Source organism: Nuphar pumila, chromosome 14 (genome assembly GCF_984573655.1).
Source record: "Nuphar pumila chromosome 14, dmNupPumi1.hap1.1, whole genome shotgun sequence".
NCBI lineage: Eukaryota > Viridiplantae > Streptophyta > Magnoliopsida > Nymphaeales > Nymphaeaceae > Nuphar > Nuphar pumila.
The window spans coordinates 28,017,845-28,041,272 of NC_143262.1; the positions used below are offsets into that span (position 1 = coordinate 28,017,845).

Here is a 23,428-nt window from a genome sequence, read left to right on the forward strand (position 1 = left end):
AGAAAACAGGTGGGCCCAAATCACTCTTTCCCACCTGGTGTTTGTTTCAACCCTGGCGGGAAAGAGTGCTACTTTCATGTGAAAGGGAACTTTCACATGAAAGTGGGTGTGAAACAAATGACCCCTAACAATATAGGAAACTAATATTGCCCACTGATGTATCAATTACAATTGGTTGTGCAAACCTGCAATGATTTGTCACTATTCCAACTTTAACACCGACAGAAAATTTGTTGTACCTATAACTATTTGTTAGTATTCTAAGACCCATAGACAAATACAAATGCTCTGTACCACATTTTGATGTTAAATGACAACAATAAATGATCATCATTTGTCACGTAAATAACAATGTTGAAGACATGTCATTTATATCATGTGAAAGATTTTTCGTAAAGGAAAATAGAACTGCTTCAGACTCCCAAGGTCATAGAAATTAAGCAGCAGAGAGTCTGAACTGTCTAAAATTTCTCCATTTGACATCATGCCCACCACATGTATGAGTTGGCATAATTTCATCCTTAATGTTCTATATATAGGAAGCTTAGATGCTTACCAGCCTTCCAATGCGACCGAAATGAGGCAATACCATTGTCTGTTTGATATGAGAAAAATATGGTTAATTCAGGGAAAAAAAGAATAGTGTGCATCTATTTAACAATGAATTTTTACAATTAAACTTTTGCATTAAATTTCAACTGAATTTGTTCTCATCTACACAAACTGGAAAGTAACAAACTCACCAGTTTTCCTTTCCCCTTTGGACCATTCTCCACTTTATTCTGGCCACATATCAAAATAATGGATCCTGAAAGGCTATCAAACGTTTCCTCTACCTTTTGTAGAAAATCTTTCCGATTTGACTTGGGTACTGACCTTGACAACCACTGGTGAGAGTCTGGAAAGTACACAATAACTGGCTGCAATGATGGCAACAGCTGCCAAAAAAAGAAGTGAACTCACCATGATCCAAAGTCACTTCAAATGAGAAAAAAAAAGTGAAAAAGAAGTACCCAACATTCATGTAACAGAAATGAAAATCATCAATAACAAACAGTACATGCAAGCAAAGATCTAGAACTCTACTAGTGGAGTATCCTTAATTTTGTATTAATGTACAAGAAATTATTAGAATACTGCATTTTAAATTAAGTGGGAGAATACCTCACAAAGTGCTTCAATGGCAATGTACCAATCTTCTGCCTGAGTATCAAGATCATGCTCAATGTATTGAACTGGAAAAATAAATGCACACATGAATGACCTTGTACCTCGATCAACTAAGGTACAGCACAATATCACATAAGATTTGCAGAATATTGCATTTATGTTCAAAAAAATATAAAAGGCCTGCAAAAGTAAGCATCAATGGTATGAACCAAGGAATAGGTGATGGGCTGTGTCACATGGGTGCAGGTGCGGGTGCGGGGGTGCGGCAAAAATATAAAAAATTATATATATATATATATATAGAGAGAGAGAGAGAGATAGATAGATAGATAGATCCCAAAGTTGGACATAAATGACCCTGGGTGTGTTAACTGCACCCAGGGTCAGGTTGACAGCATCGGGTGTGGGTGCGGGTGCGGGTGCGACGCGGGTGCGGCACCTAGTTGAAGAGTCCCTGTGACATAGGTGATGGGCAATCCTACAATAAAAAAAAAGGATGTCTTCCTGCACACGGAAAACTACCAGCAGAGGACATGTCCAACAAATGGCTTTCAACCACTAAAAAACAAAGAGATAACTTAAAATATTCATAATTATGAGGTAAATACAGTTTAGCAGGCCTTCCTAAAAACAGGGATGTCAGAGATAGACATCCACTTCAGGCATATGGAAATGCTGGAACGCTGCCTTTGATGATATCAAAGAAAGGACAGAGATCAAGCTGGCTATCGTAGGCAGATTCAGTTCTGGAAAGAAATATGGGCAGGTCAAAATTCTCTTGACTTGAGATCTCCCTGTATTTTTAGCCTGGCAGTTAAAAAAATACTTCTGCTGCAGATAGCTGAATAAGAGCTGGTGTTTGGCACATTATTCTGAGAAGAAATCTGACTTTGAAAGGAAGACAACTTCTGGGGAGGCAGACAAACTGATTTGCAGGTGCCAAAATCTCTGGAAACTTCCTATTCAGATCCTCCAATTTCTCTTGGTTCAGACCCCTGAACTTCTTTTCCCTAAGAAGCCGATATGGAGCCCAGGTCCTATTAATAAACCGTTTCTCTTTATGTGGTTGACTTCTATGGATCAAGTCCCTATTCAAGTTAACTTGAAAGAGAGAGGGTTTTCCTCAGAGCAAGTGGCCTTTACATCAGCTCCACAAAGAGCACTCCTGGCACTCATGTCGGTCTTGCTCCTTCAAAAAGCTGCTCTCAGCTGCCAGATTGGTTATTAGAAGAAAGGCACATATCAAGACAGCACTTACACCAAGGATTTGAAAGAGGGGGAAAATGGAAGCTGCTTTGGAAGCGGTGTTCTCCCTTTATTATTGCATTCTAAATAGAAGAAATGAAAAGGACTTCTTCAAGATAAGAAATGGGGTACAATCCTCATTCATCTCATAATCCAACAATCACTCTTGCTGTTTGTTGGGGAGAAATGGTTGATTTGGACATCTGGTTCAACAGGCTCCCCTCACTTAGGATCTCTAATGGGAGCGTAAATGATATATTCTCTTTTTTATTGCTTTTTGTCTTTTGTGTTCTTTGACTGCACATCACTTTATCCTTCCTTTCAAAACAAAAATAAGTACCATAAAACAGGGAAAACATAGAAAATTTGTAAAAATGCAAAATAATGTAAGAAGTGAATGAGGCTAAAAAAATCATTGAATGGCATTCTGTCCACATTACACAGTGATCCTTGCAATAATGTGTTGACATAACGAAAAAGATGTTAATTAAAATCATGTTTATTGAAAGCAACAAAAAGGAACTAATCAACAATGAATAAGTCTTTAGGTATCAAGAACAGTAACATGTAACTGTTACATTTAAATTATGTAAACATTTAAAATCAAAAGTAAAGAATAAACTTAGTGAAGATCAACAGGAAATAAGAACAATGAGGTGAATGACAGTTGCAGCATAATTACTGCTATCAATATTCTGTAGAATACTAACCGGCATCCAAGGTTTACCACATAGTCAAAACAAGCAAGATAGATCAACATAAAACTGTTTTAAATACAACCTATATGATAACACAAAAGGCTGTAATGTGGGATGACATTGATAAGCCACACATACAGTCAAATGCTCTCTCACCTATCTCAAAATAAGCATTCATCAATTTGAAACAAGAGAAAAAGAAAAAAACATTGCAAAGTAAATATGCAAGTGAATGACAAATCTTTATGTAAACAAGAAGTTCATGTGGTCTACAAATGTACATTGAACATGTCTACATCAAGTTTCTGTCCAGCTTATATGACAATGGCATAAAAATCTTCCCTCCTTCGACAATGGCCTAAGCTGCTTCCTTTGCTTCTATGCTAGTGGAGTCACGATGAAGTCCTGTTTCCATGATCACACTTTCGTCTTCAAATTCATCCTCTCAAAGTCTCTTTCTGATCTCAACTATAGTAGTTAGGCCTTTTTTATAGATTTAGCTTAACAACGCTTTACAGTTATGTATACCAACTGCAATGAATCAATCATATTTTGTTCTTCCTCTGATGGTATTGAAAATATAGTTTTATCGATGAAATGCTCAACAAAATTGATGATATCTTTGCTATTTCTATGACTACAAAGTAGCTTCATCCGATGTTTGAGATTCACCATCTGGGAAATCTGAAACTTTTCATAGGCAACATCCAATTTTATTTTGCAATCTTACATCTTAACAATAGACATTAACAGTATCCAGCAGCTTAATGTAAAGTATAACTCCATTCTAGGTGAACTGACAACAGATAAATAGCTCACTAATGCACCTAGAAACATCAGCATAGCTCAATCTGACACTGCATGACAGCTGATCCAATTTAATCATGCTCCAATAGTTATGCCCTAGTTCTTCGAATTGTAAGATATGGTTGTTCCTGTGTCACAATACTCCAGTTACATTCTCATTAAATCTCTCAGTTAGTGTTATCCCCTTGGCAATCATACATCCGGAACATACATGAGTTCTCCTCTATAATATCTTTTTTAGCTGATTACTAATAGTAGTCCAAATCAGGGGTTCATCACATGTCCAGGATTCCTCTTATGTTGATGGCATAAGAGAAACAAGAATATATTTATCTTTCCATCACTAAAGCAGAACATGGTACCATGGCCTTGACTGCTGCTGATGCAGATGTCATTCTCTAATGTCTACAATCCCATTTTGTGCAGTTGCACTAACAATGAGAAGCATGTGGACAGCTTTACAGAAAGCATATTATGCTTCACTGTCACTATGCAAGAAGTACCTTGATGGAGCCACCGTCGTCCCATAAGTTTGCTATGTTCTCTTCCATCTCATGCACATTCACTTCTACAGAATCTTTTCTTATCTCTTACAGTACATTCTTAGTAATGACAGACCACAGAAAAACCTTGAGACTTGGTATTCAAATTATGAAATTAGCTATATGTTGCAATCCCTAGAGCATTACATTTTTCCTTGCCCATTGAACATTTTGCATTGGATATTCCATTAAACTAGAGTAGTTATAGTTCAGCCCAGAGTTACCGGAAGCTTCTTAGATAGGTAGGAAGCCCGCTTCCCGGATACTCGCTTCGGAAGCGCAATACTCGTCGCTTCTGAAACTTTATGTGAATCTTGAATCCCCCACACTTCTCCTATGCTTTCCACACACTTCATTTGTTCTTATATGTTCTTTCAATCTACTTTTCATGTTTTTATGTGTTTCCTCCCACGCTTCTCACTCACTTCCATGTGCTTTCTCTAAATTGGCAGTCATCATTAATAGATTTTGTTAAAAATTTAATTCTTACACTAAAAAATCATGAAATTTAAGAATAGTCAATTTTATTTTAGTTTTTATTTGTGTTCCATTTCAATTCTCATTCAATTCATATATTGCTTTTTTTTTATTCCTTGTTTCCCACTTCCTATACATTTTAAAATGCATCGCTGCTCGCTTTCGCTTCGTGTATCGTTTCCCGCTTCTGCTTTCTCGTCCAGCAACCTTGGTTCATCCCCTGGTATGGTGTCAACGGTAACCTGCTAAAGTGGCATGTCTAACAAATTATTCATATAATTCAACCAGTCAACACATATCCAGTAATTTCATTCAACTGGTCAAGACACATATCCAGCTATGTCACATGCGTGTGGGTGCGGGTGCAGGGATGCGGCACTTCCAAAAAACCCGGGTGCGTTGACTGCACCCAGGATCAGGTTGACCGCATCGGGTGCGGGTGCGGCACCTAGTTGGAGAATCCCTGTGACATATATTAAAAAAAAATCTTGGCAAAAAAAAATTTAAGTCCGAAAAATTGGACGAAAATGACCCTGGGTGCGTTGACCGCACCCGGTGCGGCACCAGCGTCGCGTCGCGTCGACGCGGGTACGGCACCCTGCTAGCCGAATCCCTGTGACATAGATATCCAGTAATTTTTCAATGAGAAAAGACTGTATAGAAGTCAATTGCTAGCAGATGACACAATTAACTCTATTATTTCAAAATTAACATGTGATATCATTACAACTGATGTGTTCTTTCATTAAACAATTTTATCAACCTAAACAAGCAGACTTTCGTTTCCCATTTTTGTTATTTTCCTTTTTTGTGCTCTTCAATTTGATATTCCTGTTTTCAATGTAATAATAACATAATTTGATTTTCAGGAAAGAGAACAAGGATGGCGTACCAACATTGTACGGATCCACATGCAAACTGCAAATAAACTTGTATGTATGTATATGTAGGAAACTAAAGGTTGTTTGTAACCTAGGCAAGTTCAACATAGCAGGCATATTTGGAATGGACAAACACCATGCACCAAATTTTAAAATCTACAAATGACTCCATAAAATTTTCACTGTTGCCCATGTTGCATGTATTTGTTTCTTTACATATCAACCAATTATACCAGAAAACAAATGAAAGTTTTCTTTCTTTCTTTGTGCTACGACTACAGTGTTGGCACAATACAATGAAATTCAAAGTTGCCAACTGCTTCTGCAATTGGGATAAGACAGGAGCAACCTCTTTGTTTCTGTGCACAAACAGCTTTCTAGAGAACATGAGACTGAAAGAAAGAAGAAAAAAAAGATACAAAGGAATAAACAAAACAAACTAGATTAACAGAGGAAGAAACAGTTATAACATACTGTCAATCCAATAGACAGATGGTTTTGCAGCTTTCACATTGCCTTTCTCAGCATCTTGTTCTTCCTTGGTTTTCTTGCTGCTATCGTCCAAGATAACAGCAACTTGATCTCCATTTACCTCATAAACTTCACCACGCTGACCACTGGATAATGGCCTGCGACACCACCAATTCTTTTATATCTAAAAAGGTGCATACAAGCACAGAAAATGGACTAGGATGCGGAAATTTAAGCATACAAGAACAAAAATGTTGTATCCCACGGAAATGCAAAATGTTTTTTTGATAGAAGGAAATGCAAAACATTGAAAGAACTAGAATTCAATTGAAATAATATGATTATTTCACGTGGCTGTTGAATAGAAACTGTCAATAAGGAGACAAGTAAAACAGCTATTAAAGAGTCCCCACATAACAACCTCCGAATTTGTAACAACATAAACTGATGAGCAGATGATTTTTAGATCAATTTCAGTACCATGCACTGTTCTCAAAAAAATTCTACACAACGCACACTTGTTTGTAGACAGTCCATATCAAATGGCACCACAAAGAAACAGTCACCCCCATATATCAAGCCTAAGCATCTTTCTAACTAGCAAAACAGAAAGTATCAGCATGAAAATCATAGAGAAAGGCAAAATTAATAAACTTAAGAATGCAGATAAATAAATCTATATGCATGTGTGAATGTGCACACTCTTAGATAAATGTACGAGTACAAGATAAAGATACAAAGGTATGACAAACCATATGCCAAGTTTGCTGCCTTGGAATGCCTAAGCAGTACACAGTTGAAAACTTTAACATGGGAAAAATAAATCTTCCTAAGAGGGATGAGTTACAAGAAGAAGGATGAAGTTTAAGGAGGGGCTCAGAATCGAGTGGACTTTCACAAACTTCAACAAGTAGATTGCTAGTGACAGTAACCTGACCAACTCTTGAGACAGAGTGGAAGTGGAACTTAGCACCTAGTTGTGTCTGGACAAAGATCTAGCTTAAAGGCATCTTACCAGGTTCAGGTCCCAAGCTTGCCTAAGTGGGAACAGCTCAGCATTGGACAAACTGTGGGCCAGAAGCCTCTCGTTTCAAAAAATTTAGATGTGAGCAGACCATGAATACTTTCAAGTCAGATTTAAGTCTGGTTCAGAAACACATAAAGCAGGTCCAGCTCCAACTGACACACAGACACTTGAGGATAAATCTGATAAGAAACCTACCAGATCTACTTGTGTGGGTCTATGTCTGATTAAAATCAAGATAAGATTGGGGCAAGTCAGGTAAGACCTGACAAGTTTGACAGCCCTACACACTGAATTGGCTCAACTTGGCAAGTAGATTTTGTAGCTTTGACGAACACTTGGGGACCTGGAGCAAATCCATGCTGGCTTGCCAAACAGAAGCTTCTAGTACTGGTTACTGGATAAAAAGGTTGTGTAGGATAGTCACCGAAGACACAAGTCAACAAATCACCATTCATACACCACAATCTTAGTAAACCATGTACAATCTTTCTAGGACAATGAATTTGGAAACAGAGACACAAATAACAAGGCCCAGTCGAAATACATCTCCAGTGCATGCACATTTATCTGAGAGCTTCTAGTCGATGTAGATATCCCAGCAAAAGTAAGCTAAGACCTAAAACAGAAAGCACATAAAAATAATGTATTTCAACTCCTCAAAAAATGTCGCCCATATGTCCAGATCAATACTTCTCATGAAGCTTAATTTTATACTGAGTGGATGGAGAGCCTAATTCAATTTCGAAAATTTTATGCATGAAATAAAACAAGTACGCCAACTTTTCCCACATATAATACAACAAGAAGTCAGCTGCTTTGCAATAATGTTAACTAGATACTATCCCACATTCAGGTTTGAAGGAATTCATCTCAAGGATATGCACATTAGGACTGTTATATATTGACGTGCTTACAAATATACAACCCAAGGATTGATACTTATCAAGAAAGCATATATAAGAAAATGGGTACATTAGAAGAAAATACAACTCAATTACGTTCAAACAGCATACCCTCAAGAGTCTCGTTTGAACGAGATCCAGATGTATCAAAACTTAAGGCAGACTTACCAACCCACCTTCCACTGATAAACGTAAAAGCATTAGTTGGGCCATGACATGTTGGTATTTTCCCCAGAATAATCCTGTGACGCAATATATGTACCAACCATTAGGTATTGATAAACAAGTAGCTCAGAATGCCGGTTGAGATAGGAGGTTTGAAATTTGAATAGATATATTGGAAAATTTTCAGAACTTGATCACAGTCTATGTTGACATATATGTTGGTGAAAAAAATTGCATTCTTCCCCTCCTGAATCTTTTTGCAAGATTTTCAACAGAGAATAGCATGCTACTAACAATGAAACAATGCTAAAAAATTATGAAGCCTACATATGCCTCTCAAAAAGATTATTTTGCAAGTTTCAAGAAGGCGAAAAGTATATTTCATCTCCGAAATGATTAGATTTTCACCAGAATAAATCGAAAGAAGATCAAGGGACTATTCCATTCCCCAGTGATCCATCTGTTACTGAACCAAATCAAATCTTATCAGTAAGACTGTGAAACCAGGTCTCAGTAGAAGAAACAGACACAGGCACCATGCAGTTGAGAGGCACATCAGTAGCAGATGAGAACATGGCTGGACAGCATGGCAGAGTTCGCACAAGGAAGAAACTGAAGCTTAGATATCTTTTCATATACCAGCCTTCAGTTAGCAACATATTGATCCTATTATGCCACTAGAAAATGCATAACACAAATGTAGATTATCTCATCAAAAGTCAAGGATAAGCATTTAAGAGCTATTCCATGTGATGCCAAAGGCCTACATAGAATAACATAACTAGAATCCCTCTTAGCATCTATATGGACCACTCCTAAGGATCTTCTTGAACATTCATAGACTTCCACATCCTAACTCCATATGTTTGTTCCTTGTCCATGTACAGGCAACAACCTTGACATGCATGTCCTGCATCTTATGTCGCACAGGTAAGGGTGTGGGCATGGGGTACTACACAAGTATAAAGGGTATGACAAAAAAATTTAAAAAGATAGGCATGTAGGTATATACGCATACACACATGCACACGCATGAGTGCTCATTCAAAAATGCACATTATATTATATTTTGCATTGTTTTCTTGCGCAGCTTAAGATTTTAGTTTAGGGCATTTTTGGAGCTTGGGAACACATGTTTGAGAATTGCAAGTGAACAAGAGCTTAGAAAAAATATTAACCTCAATAAGCATAGGCCTCATTTCGTGTGAAAACCTTGATTGCATAGTGAGTGTTCCCCTTTGTTTTAAATCTCTTATTCTTTAGGATTGTGTTCGAAGCCTACTTTTTTCTTGTGAGAATTTTCAAAAACCAATTCCATTTCCAACTTTTTGATATTCAGATGCATTACCGTGGGTGTACTGACAATGCTATTGTGGCGCTGGATCCACTCATAAGTACCAGGAGTATTATCTTGGATATATGGGTAGTTGACTTGGAAGGGAACCTTAGCACAATAGAACATGGAAGAAACCTCACAAGGAGTATGGAGCTACTTGAATTGATCTAGGAAAACCTTGTTTTTTTAGAAATCTGGATCGTCTCCAAGGTGAAATTTTGTGTGTATTTGTGGCATGCAAGAAGAGCTTTCAAGTCGATGAGCTGGAAAACCCCACTCATAAGAAACTAGGCTCAAACTTTTTAACCAGATCCAAGGAATGCTGAAGAGTCCACCAACCAATCCTAATCTGGGGTGCCTAATGGATCCAAAAAAACTAGTGAGATTTAGATCTAAGAACCTGGGAAACTAGTGAGATTTAGATCTAAGAACCTGGGGAGCATCTCTCCCATGGAGAGCAAGGAGGAAAAAGTATTTAATACATTGGATCTTAAAGGGAAAATTAATATCCAGTATGAAGGAAAGGAATCCAGTGAAAAAAGAAGAAGGGAATATGTGAGAATGCTTGTTTCATGGTGGTACATCATGAAAATGAAGATAAGACCTGGAAACAATTGAGGGCTCCATAATGGAGCAGCACTGAGTAGAGGAAACAGATTAGGACTCAAACAGCATGGGGTGTTCACCCTCATCTTCGCGCTCCACAGGGTAAAAATCTGTCGAGGCCAGAAAACCAAAAGGCAAATGTCAAAGAAATTTGGGTAATGATGATAAAACCCGTAAGGCATAGGATACCCCAGATGTTAAAAATGTTGGACTGACAAATCGCCAAGATGGCCAAAACAATTAGACTGATGGTCGGGTGAATGCCTAACGTACGCAGAACAGATGGACTGATGATTGGCTGGAGCCCAATGACAATGGCCACAATGGCTGGACAGAAAGTAAGTTGAATAATAATGGCATCCTCATAATGCATAGGCCGATGGCTGGGTCATTATTGGTGAGAATGCTCAAGATGAGTGGACTGAAGCCACTCAAGATTAGTTCTAGATACGCCAACAAAGGTGAAACAATGCTTGGATAGATGAACCCAATGCAGAGGACTAGGAAAGATGTAAATACACACACACACACACACACACACACACACACACATATATATATATATATATGAGAGGAACCTTATCGTGGTTCTCAACCATGATATCATACCACCGGTACACACTCTTGTTTGTATCAATCTTGCCACAAAATGTCAGACCTAACCATATAGATGTGTTCAGCACAATTGTTTACCATATTAATAGGATTAATCATCCCTACTACCTCACTAAACTCATTTTTAAGGTAGTAAAAAATTAACAGGCCACAATTCACACAGACACACACACACAGTGTAAATGAGTGTAAGAGCTTTTAGATGCCATGTATAATAACTTCACAGCCAATCTGTTCAAAATATAAGCAAACTCAAAATTTTCCATAATTTTGTAGAGAATGTTATTTATGAGATGCATGCAAGGGTCAAACCGCGTTTATGGTTACAGAAATAATTCATGATAAACACGCATATGCATGCTATGCAACAGGGATACTAATATCAAGCCCCTAAACAGTGTCGTACCCGTACTAGTATTGGATACTCTAAGGTGTGGTTCATCTATGTTTCAAACTTAACTCGACCAACCAAGGTGTAGCACGCACTCGACATCAAAAGCGCCTACTATTGACTATATATTAGTGAATTTGCAGTTATGCTTTAGACTTAGTTTGTTGACAATCCATAACTTTATATCTAGATAATATTGTGGGTTCTAGGTCAAATCAACTGAATGAAGCAAAGGACCCCAACTTTCTAAAAGCAACATTTCACAGAAATCTGATGTTGGGATGATGAGTTATGGCCCTTGAAATCCAGACTACCTTGAACCTTTCTGAGAAAAGAAAAAAGAACTTGTCTCTTCCATTTCACCTCAGAGGTCTATAAGGTGCTTTCAGATCTTGCACTTAAAACAAAGGATGAGGTTTAATGTGTGAGCTTTGAGCAAAACAAAAATCACACAAAAAAAAAGATGTAGGAAAGTCAAGATATGGCCTCCCAAAGACAACCAGGTGCAAAATTGCAAATTAACCACAACGCAAATACTACAGATCCAAATTATTGTTAATCTAGTTTTTAATAAACTAACATAACAAGATCTTATGGGAAGCATGCTTCCTGGAAACTTGCTTCGGAAATGTGAAATTCCCTGCTTCTGAAACTTGATGGAAATCTTTAATCTCTCACGCTACTCCTATGGTTCTCATATATTCTTTCATGCTTCTTATATGTACTCTTGTGCTTCTTTATGTTTTTATGTGCTTCCTCTCACGTTTCACACTCACTTCTCATGTGCTTTCTCTAAATTGGTAATTATCATTTTTATATTTTGACAAACATCCTATGTCACATGGGTGCGGGTGCGGCGCAATTTCAAAAATTTTGGACACGGGGACTCGGCTATATATATATATATATATATATATATATATATATATATATATATATATATATATATATATATATATATATATATATATATATATATATATATACTAAGTCACACGGACTCGGCTAGGGAGGCACCGTACCCGAGTCGACACGCCCTGACACAGGTGCAGACACGGGTGCGGCTTAGGACACGGTCTGGACTCGGTCAACGAATCGAGGCCAGAGTCCGTCCTCGTTTTGGACTCGGTCAACATTGACCGAGTCTATATTCATCCATTTTTAGGGTGAAAAAACTAAAAAAATGATTTTTTATATTTTTTTAAATATATATATATAAAGAGACTGTGTTGTGCATTGTCACAGACTGTGCACTTTTTTTAAATATATATATATATAGCTGAGTTCCCGTGTCCAAAATTTTTAAAATCGCGTCGCACCCACACCCATGTGACATAGTGTATATATATATATATATATATATATATATATATATATATATATATATATATATATATATTTAAAGTGCACAGTGTGTGACTGTGCACACAGCATTGTCTCTTTATATATATATATATATAATCGCTTTTTTTAGTTTTTCACCCTGAAAATGGACAAATATTGACTCGGTCAATGTTGACCGAGTCCAAAACGTGGACGGACTCAGCTCCGGTGTGTTGTCCGAGTCCAACTCTTCGTTGACCGTGTCCGCCCCATGTCCGAAGCCGCACCCGTGTCGGGGCGTGTCGACGCGGGTGCGTCGACCCCCTAGGAGAGTCTGTGGGACATAGCAAACATCTAATTCTTACATTAAAAAAGCATGAAATTAAGAATAATCATTTTTATTTTAGTTTTCATTCACTTCCTAGTTTGGCAACCTTGATCAGAACATATATTTAAGCTTACGAGTAAACGCAAAGCTTTAAGAATATGGAAGCCTCAATTTATCTCAAGGCCTGCCATGATTGCCAAAAACTATTTGTATGAAATCTTTTCACCGTTTCACTCAAAAATAATTGAGGTTAGAATTTTTTTTTTAAACAATTTGGCCATATTGATGTAATAGAGGCATGTGATTGACTAATTCTGGGGTAAAGGGATGCTAAGTTGTTACAATTTATCCCCTACAGGTTTTGAAACGTTGTTTGTGCAAATCAGCTTCCCATGTGCGGTTATGAGTCAAAAAGGCAATAAATTGTTAATGACAAAGCGAAAATCTTTCATGACAAATCAAGAACCATTAACGACAAATGAGAAACATTAACGACAAAACAGGACTTTTATTGAAAAGTTGGTTTCTTGACAACAATCTGTTTTGTCGTTTTATCTCCATGTTTGGTTCAAGTGATCTTTGTTGCATTGGAAAGCTAACATCTTGTAGTTTAATTCTCCCTTTTGGTGAAAACCTTGAAAGCATTGGTTTGGTGGTCAAAGTCACACCTAGATTAAAAATGTCCTACTCAGGACTTGGAACACCATGCTTAAGGAGAGTGATCCAGAAATCCTACTTCCAAGGCTCCTATAGTAAAAATTGGGGTTTCTACACAAGGTCAGTCATTGGTATAAGGATAAATTGCATTTTGTGATGACACTAACCCTAGAAGTACTTTTGTAACTTGTTAAATAAAAAAAGGAGAATTAAACAGCCCAAGAGGTCAAGAAATGTTGAATCATTTATTGACAAATCTAAGGTGCAACCCAGGTCAGGCACAATCTCTTTCTAACATGTTCCTTGGCTGAGAGTCAATTCCTCAAAGATTCTTACCTTGCCATCTTCAAATTGGCAAGATTTCAAAAAGCTTCAATGGTTGAAAACTAGTTTGATTCGAGAGGATGAGAGGTGATATGCAAAAGACATGCATGAAGTAAGAGAGGAGAAAATGGTCTGCCCTCGTAAAGGAGTTGCCGACAAGTTCCTTCTGTTGGAACTTATATAGTGATTACATGGGGGAACTGTAATCAAGCCCTTGGCCGGTGAGGATGTTTGAAAAAAGTCATTGACTGTTTATGAATTCTTCACCATAAAAATCATGTTATCTTTCTCCTTTGCCTTGTGGGATGGTTTGCTTTTTGTCTAACATGATTTGGAGACCAGGTCCATCTCCAAGTGCCACAGCTTTTTGGTGGCAAGTTTAAATGGATGGAGCCTTTACGTTAGACAACATGAAGCGGGTGGTGTTCCACCTTGCAAATCGATGGTGCCTTTAGTTACAAGGATGAGGAGGCTATGCAGCATCTCTTCAGTGCTATGTCACATAGGTGTGGGTGTGGGTGTGGGTGCGGGTGCGGGTGCGGATACGGCGATGCGGCACTTTAAAAAAACTTGGGTGTGGGGAGGATATATATATATATATATATATATATATATATATATATTAACAGTTTTAAGTTAATACTGTGTATTTGTGTATGTATTTATATATATAATATAGATAAAAATGGACTTGATTAGGGTTAACTGTATCTACTTTTAGATAGAAATGGACTTCAGTGTGGTTGACTTCACCTAACACAAAGGAAGCTGTGTCCAAGCGTCGCACCCGCCTGGGTGCGGGTGCGACACGGGTGAGGTACCCTGTTAGAAGAGTCCGTGTGACAGCTTCAGTGGTTATGTCTTGTTTCAGCAACTTTTAGTTTTGTTTTAGCAGAATATAAGTTATGAGCTGATTTGAGATTGTTGATCCTAGATGACGGCATTAAAGAAAAAGAAAGAAATGGTATGCAGCTTGGAGATGGTAGCTGCTCCAAACTTTATGGAGATCTGGCTTCAATATGACAGGTGAATTTTAAGGACAAATCTACGTTGGTTATCTTGATTCATCTTGTCCTACAGTGTGAGGTTTTTCATTTGGGCCAATATAAACTGGCTTTGGTCAGACTTTCTTGGCTTGGTATTTGTTACAATCTAACCAATATTGAGATCATCATACCACAAGGGGAACCAACTGATCACAAGCTGCATCGGGTGTTTTTAGTCAATTTTAATTGTTCATGCCAAACCCAACCGAGAGTGGTTTACATACTAAATATATCCGACCAGCTTTAAAGTCGTCTACAAGACTACAACACCTCAAAAGTCGGTTTTGCCAAGCCTTAGGTGCCATAGCATGCCTACGACTCTAGCCAACTAGCTAGGTGCTACGTAAGCTAAGGGCATCTTGGTGGCTAGCAAGCTGGAGAGAGAGAGAAAGAAAAAGAGAGATAATTTGGGAAGAAGAGTGTGTGTATGAGTTGCTAAAGTAGAGGGGAGAAGATGTGAAAGAGGGGGGAAGAGGAAGATGGTGGAAGGAGAGAGACAGAGAGAAGAGAAGGGAATATGCACCCCCATATGTCACATGCACCCACCTTTGCTTCAAGGAGAAGGACTCCTAAACTCTAGAAATTCCCAATCACAATAGAAATCTCATGCATGGATCTAATACATCATTACGAAGTAATTATAGACCTAAACCCAAATTAAAAACTCTGAACCCTTGTCTCCATAATGGCCATGACTCATCCAAACCTAAACCCATTATGAAACTATTTAATCCTAATTAACATAATGGATTTTTATCTATACCAAATCCCCAACATTGAACCCAAAACCAAAATCCAAATTCAAATGGGACTCCAGCTAAATATCCAAAACAATTAATATCATAACCCAAGGTAGGACTCATGAATCCAGCTCAACATCAGGCCTGAATCTATACTGGATGTGTACTAACAGTATTAGTGGAGGTTCATATCAAAGCAAGAACAAGAGAGGGCGCAAAGAAGAAGATGAAAAGAAGAGGTTACAACAATATAAGTGGATGACCCTCCGTACCAACAAACAATCTGAAAAAGGACTAAAATAGACACCTAACTTTGACTTTACAGCAAAAAGCTAAAAAGTACAAGAATACCCCTGTAAATAATAAAATATACATAGACAGGTAGAACACACAGATATAATACAGTACATTACATTCCTCAACACTTCCCCTCAAACTTGTGATGATACAAGAAGAATCATCCCAAGTTTGAAAAGAAATAACTCCAAAAGAGCAAGACTCTTAGTGAACACATTTGCAATTTGATCTTTAGAGCTTATGTGCTCCAGATAAATGATCTCATCTTCATATGCTCTCCTAGTAATGCGACAATCTATCTTAATATGTTTTGTCCTTTTATGAAATTTTAGATTCTTTGCAATATGGATAGCACTCATGCTGTCAAAATACAAGGTTCTTCCACACATAAGCACTCTTAGCTCCCCTAATAGCCACCTTATCTAAATAACCTCAGTTGTAACCTGATAAAACCCAACCAGAATCCGACCCGGTTATATCCCTATATGCGCAATAGGAGTAAATGTCTCAGCAAAGCCAATCTCAAACTGCTAACCATAGCCATTTGCTACCAGTTTTGCCTTGTATCTTTCAATCAACCCATCTGCCTTAGTATTTATCTTGCAGACCCATTGACACTCAACTACATTTGTTTTAGGTGAAAGATTCACAACACGCATGCATTCTCTACAGTGCATTTAACTCTTTAGCTATTGCTTGTTGTCAGTCGTCTTTAGAAGCTTTTCCTACATAAGAACTGTCCTCACCATAGGAATGAATTAAAGTCAAAAATGCATGACGCTTGGGAGAAAAAAAAATCATAAAAAACAAAACAAATAGGAGGAACTGAAATTCGAGAACTATGACGTACCTGAGGAGCAGACGAAGGTTTAGGATCTTGAACTACATGCCCAAAATCAACTGGAAGGGAATCAGAATTGGCCTCTTGAGTTTTTACCTCTTCCTACTCAATCTGATCTATGAATGGTATGCTAAAGAACCCTCCTGTCTCCTATCATAGGTTTGGCCAAACCTATTAACAAGGGTTCGAAACAAGCTGAATATTAATTTTCCTATCAACACTTTCCTCTATTGGATATGGAACCAAAAATGAAAAACCAACCTTTTAAAATTTGTTTATGGTATATGCTCATAAAAGACTACATGTCTAGAGATCCAAATCTTTTTTCCAACCGGATCATAACATTTACAACCCTTCTGCCCATCAAGAAAACCCAACAAACAACAATTCACAGACCGAGGTTAAAGTTTATCTCTAGAGCGCTCACATAACAAAACAAGTGCAACAAAATATTTTCAACAATTTATAATAGGGCAGGACACCATACAACTTTTGATGGATGTGTGGAAATACAATAAAAGATAAGATTCGAAACGAGGAGATACGTAAGAAGGTAGGCGTTGCATCCATTGAAAATAAGATGAAAGAAGATCGTTTACGGTGGTTTGGGCATATTCGGCGAAGGCCTAATGATGCTCCAGTTAGAAGGATGGAGAAATGGCAAAATATATTAGTTAAAAGAGGTCGGGGTAGGCCTAAGAAGACTTGGATGGAGATGATAGGAAAGGATATGAATGCTTTGAACCTCACCGAGGACATGGCATTGGATAGAAATGATTGGAGGAGAAGGATTCATGTGGAGGACCCAGAATGATTTTCTTTTTTGGTTCATCTCGCCGACCCCAATTGTTTTGGGATGAAGGCGTAGTTGTTGTTGTTGTATAATAGGGCAGGACACCATACAACTTTTGATAGCGAGAGATACCTTTAAGAACTATAGATGGCATAAGATTAATTTGATAAATTCCATACACACATCAACCTAGAAGATCTCAGAAACACCACTAGAAAATAAGAGAGTTTTGGCAGTTTTCAAAATATGTCTATTCTTCCTCTCTACATCTTCAATCTACTCAGGTGAATGTGGACATAATTTTTTATGAACAATTTTTTTTCTTGCAAGAAACTGTAAAATACAAGTAATATATTCTCCCCCTGAATCTAAGTGAAGAGTTCTCACCTTCGCAAAAAATTAAGTCTCAATCATAGTACAAAACTCCTTAACAATCTCAAACAGCTCACTTTTGTCCTTCATAAAGTAGTTGTAAGTGAATCTTGTATAATCATCAATAAAAGTTAACCCCCTTTAGACAAAACTAGCGAGCAAGATCAAAGGATCTATGATCTATCAGACTCTATCCCTCTCCAAGAGGTAAGGCATGACTCTCTGCTAGTCTGCAACTCTTACACTCTTTCACATGGTGTAATACAGAAACTTTAAACTCCCCTAAACTATCAAAAGACACAAGCTACTATGGTCTGAAAGTAGAAATACGATCAAGTCGTTGATTCCATAACATAGACTCATCCAAAACAGTTGCTCTTAAACCACCTACAAACTTCTTCTAAAGTACTCAGATCTAATGAGTCCAAGTAATACAAGTCTCCTCTTCATGACCAAACCTATCCTCCTTCCTAAAAGATGATCCTATACAACACAATCCACAGGAGAAAAGATTCAATTACAATTATGTATAGTAATTTAGCCAACAGAATATGGTTCATAGCTAAAGAAGGGACATGAACAACTGGAGAGATATTCAAGTTGTTCCCAAGAAAATATGTGGGAGTGACAGATCCAACCTTTGAAACTTGCAGGAAGAACCCATCTACAGTGGAAAAAGTCACTACAAGGATGACAGTTGGTTAGAATTAGGGCTGGTAAACAAACCAAGCAGGTTGGTTTGGCTCGTCACGAACTCGTTCCTGATCAGTTTGTGTAGTTGGTGAGCCAGCTTGGGAGAGCTCGTACAGATAAATCATATATATTTTATTTAAAATATAATATGTAAAAAGAAGAATGCATAAAATATGTATAAAAAGAGTTGAATGGATGAAATATATATATATGAAAGTATAATATATAAAAAAAATTATATATTTGAAGTGTGATACATAAATATAAGTAAATATATCTATATATATTCCACGTATAAATAACACAGAATATTTTTACACGAGCCAGCTCGTGTTTGGCTCATCTCATTCAGGGATGACCCGAGCTCGGGCTCGGATAAACACAAACACGAGCCGAGCCACGAGCTCAATCCACTGGTAAACAAGTCGAGCCCGAACATGCCCTATTCGGTTCGTCCGGCTCATTTACCAGCCCTAGTTAGAATAGACTCTGGTGCAATCATATGACATGATGCAACTGAGTTTATTAACCATCCTAAGAAAATATTTGAAGTACAATAAAAGTTGTATCAAAAGAGATAGATGAAGGAGAGGAAGAAGCTGAAACATCAATTTGAGCAAGAAGGTGTTGAATCTGCTCAAAAGTATTAGACTCAGCAGTTGGCATAGGGTCTAAAGAGCTTCCTACATAAGGAATACAATGCACATTGATCACAAGTGACAAAATATCCTTAGGCTTTCGAATCTCTTCAACAAAAGAATCTATGAAAGCCCCGTACTTTTGTTTCTCAAACACAAGGCATGACTTCTTCATGTGACCAAACCTTTTTAAATAGAAGGAATGAGGCTCATATTATTATAGAATCCTTCAGAATCACCCCCCTGAGTGCATCAGTTCATCCAACTGTTTGTGTCAAGGCCCTGAAATGCTCACTAAGATGAGGTCATTAGCCCCAATTTAGTTGTTCAAAGACTTGCTTCAAATAGCCTCAAACATCCTTAGCTTCTTCAAACTTCAGTATGCAACCAATTATGCTTTGTTCCATAAACACAAGAGCCATGATTTAACCTTTGCATTATCTCTCTCACATTCTTCAAGATTCATATCATAGTTTGCATCACCCTTCTTTAGCTTCTTTTGGTACCATCTAGAAATCCTTCACATCCAAACCCCTTGATTACTGTCCCCACAACTCAGCTTAATAGAAATAATTAATTCCATCCAACTTCACCGAAATCAATTGGGATGGTTTCTTTCTTCTCCATATCACACTAACGCCCACTACAATTCAAAAAGTTACACAAAGACAAGAAACACAGCAAATATAGGCTAGATATGATGTATATATCACCACAACAGTAAGGACAACGCTTAGAATTCAGGCTGCATCCAACCTGACAGAGATTAGATAAGCTATGATTTGTTACCCACAAATTTGAGCCCCATCTCATACGCTGCTCAAGTTGTTTGGTTCCCAATAGTTCAAGAACATGAAGTATTGACATTTTGGGGATCAATTAGCAATGCCACAGATCAAGTGTAATTTCATGCAACAGTAGCATTCACACTTTTAGTTGAGCCTGGCTCTATTGTTCTACAAATTATGTTTGTGAACATTTTACAACAACACCAGTTCACATCATTCATTTTTTCCATAATGGTTCATCTACTGACTCATATTTCTGAGAAAGAAACTACTCCATTAAGAATCATAGGCATCTCTCTATGAAAACCAGATTTTCAAAATCACAATTATCATGATTCTTTCCTTCTTTAAAATGAAGAATAGAACATTAGTCGCATGCAGTTCAAGGGGTGAAACAAATTGACGTTGGCATGAAAGATGGGAATCATGCCTGGATCTACTCTAATGAGAAGAAATTGAGGGCAGCAATTCATCCAAATATATCACTAGCTTAGCACATATTCTAACAAGAATATAAGGACCTGGAAGAAGAAAAAAACAGAGTCAACCCATATAAGCCTGTCAACAGCATTACAATATCAATATTACTAAGGTTTGTCAAACCAAGAAGACCAATAATCTTTGATTGTGTATTAGATGTCTAAATGCAGAGTATATGTACTCATTTGTTTGTTTTGTCTCGATTCCGTGCAGGAAAACAAGTTATTTATCTGATAGGTATACCGTTGCAAGGACAGCAAAGATTCATTCTTTTCAGTAAATTTCAACCATAAGTAGTGATGTTTGAGACTAAAACGTTATGTCACCTTAGTGGAGCAGTTAATGTTTAGGTGGCCTTGATTGATTCAACCTAGCATCATGATTTTGCAGTTTGCATATTGAAAGGAGGAATACAGCAAAAAGGTAATGACCGAGTTTTTCATGCATAGATATGGCCAACATAGAACCCATATAACTATTTTAGAATAAAAAAGTACCTGTTGTCAACATCAACGTGCACGGATGCCCCGACATACTTAACACGGTCTCCTGAAAAGAAAATGGCAAAAGGGTGTATATTAGAAAGGAAGAAGAGGAACCATTTGACAAAAGCTCCTGAGCCTAAAAAGCCTTTAACAGTCATTAACTGGAAAGGATGTAAAAGATTCAAGAAAAAGGAAATGAAATGAAAGAAAAAAAAATCTTGTAACTATCATACTTCAATCAAGTTCAAGGAACTTTAAGAAGCCATGCAAATCCTGATAATATCACGAGATTTTCAAAAACACACATATAGTCAGGTATATAATGATATATTGCAAATCATTACAATATTATTGTGATTGCCTTTGTTTTTAACAATTTAATATTTTTACTTATTGTCATAATATGAAAATAATATATTTGCAAAACCCAAAAGCAGTTGTCACGCTGCTTGAATAGGGATGGCAGTGGACCAGGGGAATACGGGGCCCTGCCTCGCCCGGTTTGGACCGGGGATGGAGGATATGAAATGGGGATGAAGGTTAAAATCAAAACCCATACGAAGATGGAGGAGGGGATGGACTTACGCTTTCCCCGGACCTGCCCCGCCCCCGATCCCCGTTAGTAAAATAACTAAAATAGCTTTAGGGCTATGTCACAGGGATTCGGCCAGACAGGTGCCGCACCTGCGTCGACGCGACGTGGGTGCGGCACCCAGTGCGGTCAACCCGACCCTGGCTGTGGTCAATGCACCCAGGGTCATTTTGGTCCATTTTTGGACTTTTTTTAAAATTTTGCCCTATGAAATGGGCTGCGGAATTTAAAAAAAAAATATTGGGGGGGGGGGGGGGGGGGGGGGTGCGCTGCCCCCCTATAACCCCCCGCCAGGAGCGGCCCCCCTAGACCAGCAACCCGCGCCGGGGGGAACCCCCGGACCCCCCTTCTATATATATATATATATATATATATATATATATATATATATATATATATTTATATATATATATTTATATATATATATATATTTATTTAGTTATTTATTTTTTGCCGCACCCCCGCACCCAAGGTTTTTGAAAGTGCCGCACCCGCACCCATGTGACATAGCTTTAGGGATGGCAATGGACCGGGGAGAAATGGGGACCCGCCCCGCCTCGCCCTGTTTGGACCAGGGATGGAGGACATGAAATGAGGATGGAGGCAGGGATGAAGGGTAAAATCAAAACCCGTGCAGGGAGGGGGTGGAGACCTTGTCCTCCGCCCCGGTCTACTGCCATCCCTATGCTTGAGCCACACATAAAGCATATCTTGCTTCCATGATCCTTCAACATTTCACACAAAATAAATGAGCATAACAGTCAGCACAATCTTTTACTCAAAAAAAAAAACAGTCGGCACAATCATGCATTTCCAAGATCTTTCAATGAGAAGATGATTATGTCAGTGATGTTTCAGTCACAATTCCATCTCCCAAGGAATTCAGGTAACAATTAATCTATTTATATCATCTGCAACAAGGTCTATAACTGAAACTTCATAAAACAGTTCACTGTTTTAAATTTTAAGAACCAAAAATTCAAGGCAAAAGAATTGCACCCTTTTTAAAAGGTCTCTTTGATTGTTGTGTTGATTCAACATCTGATTTTTCTGAATTGGATGTGCTTGCAGCTTCAACTCCTGAAACCCTCTGTAACATTCAAAAAACAGCAGTCATTCCAGTTAACTGAATAGCAGAACAAATGTCAATAGTCAATAGAACAAACTGGGAGCAACTAAAGCCCACATTATAACTTTCTTCAAATAGCAACAATTTTTTATGATGAGCAATAACACCAACTGCGTAATAAGTAATGAAAATTGAACCACCAAATATATTTTCAGAAACTGACATTTAGGAGGCCAACAAACTATACTATGGTGCTTAGGGATGTCAAAGGGTCGGCTTTGGGTTGAACATTTGACCAAACCCAGAGACGATTAGTCTGATTTGGTAAAGCAGGTAACATCAAATCAATAATAAGATTTGGATTGGGTTTGTAGCTGTGCATCCGAATCTGGACCGAATCCAATGGATAAACCCACCTGAGTACATATAAAACACATCTGATTACTTAACAGTATCTGGATTGGTATTACCTTTTATCATTTGGTTCTGAATCAGATTAGGCAAGGTCCAATTAAGTTTGATTCAGTAATGCCTAGGTCCAAACCGATTCCAACCCTTTTACATCCCTAGTGATGCTTTACCAGAAATAGCAAAAAAAAAGGATATTCAGCAATGATATTATCACAAAA

The 23,428-nt window shown here is 37.8% G+C and overlaps 1 protein-coding gene across 2 annotated transcripts in view; it reads right to left on the reverse strand.

Annotated features, from left to right (window-relative positions):
* LOC149816687 (uncharacterized) overlaps positions 1 to 23,428 on the reverse strand; it is a 138,579-nt gene that overhangs the window by 108,063 nt on the left and 7,088 nt on the right. The window contains exons 6-12 of one of the 2 annotated variants that reach the window (XM_089988139.1): positions 22,730 to 22,820; positions 21,151 to 21,202; positions 8,397 to 8,462; positions 6,295 to 6,449; positions 1,165 to 1,235; positions 744 to 938; positions 557 to 595 (exon numbers count right to left, since the gene is read on the reverse strand). In XM_089988139.1, coding sequence (XP_089844265.1) covers positions 557 to 595; positions 744 to 938; positions 1,165 to 1,235; positions 6,295 to 6,449; positions 8,397 to 8,462; positions 21,151 to 21,202; positions 22,730 to 22,820 — 669 coding nt within the window. The remainder of the gene's footprint in view (positions 1 to 556; positions 596 to 743; positions 939 to 1,164; positions 1,236 to 6,294; positions 6,450 to 8,396; positions 8,463 to 21,150; positions 21,203 to 22,729; positions 22,821 to 23,428) is intronic. The other variant, XM_089988140.1, reaches the window with a different exon arrangement.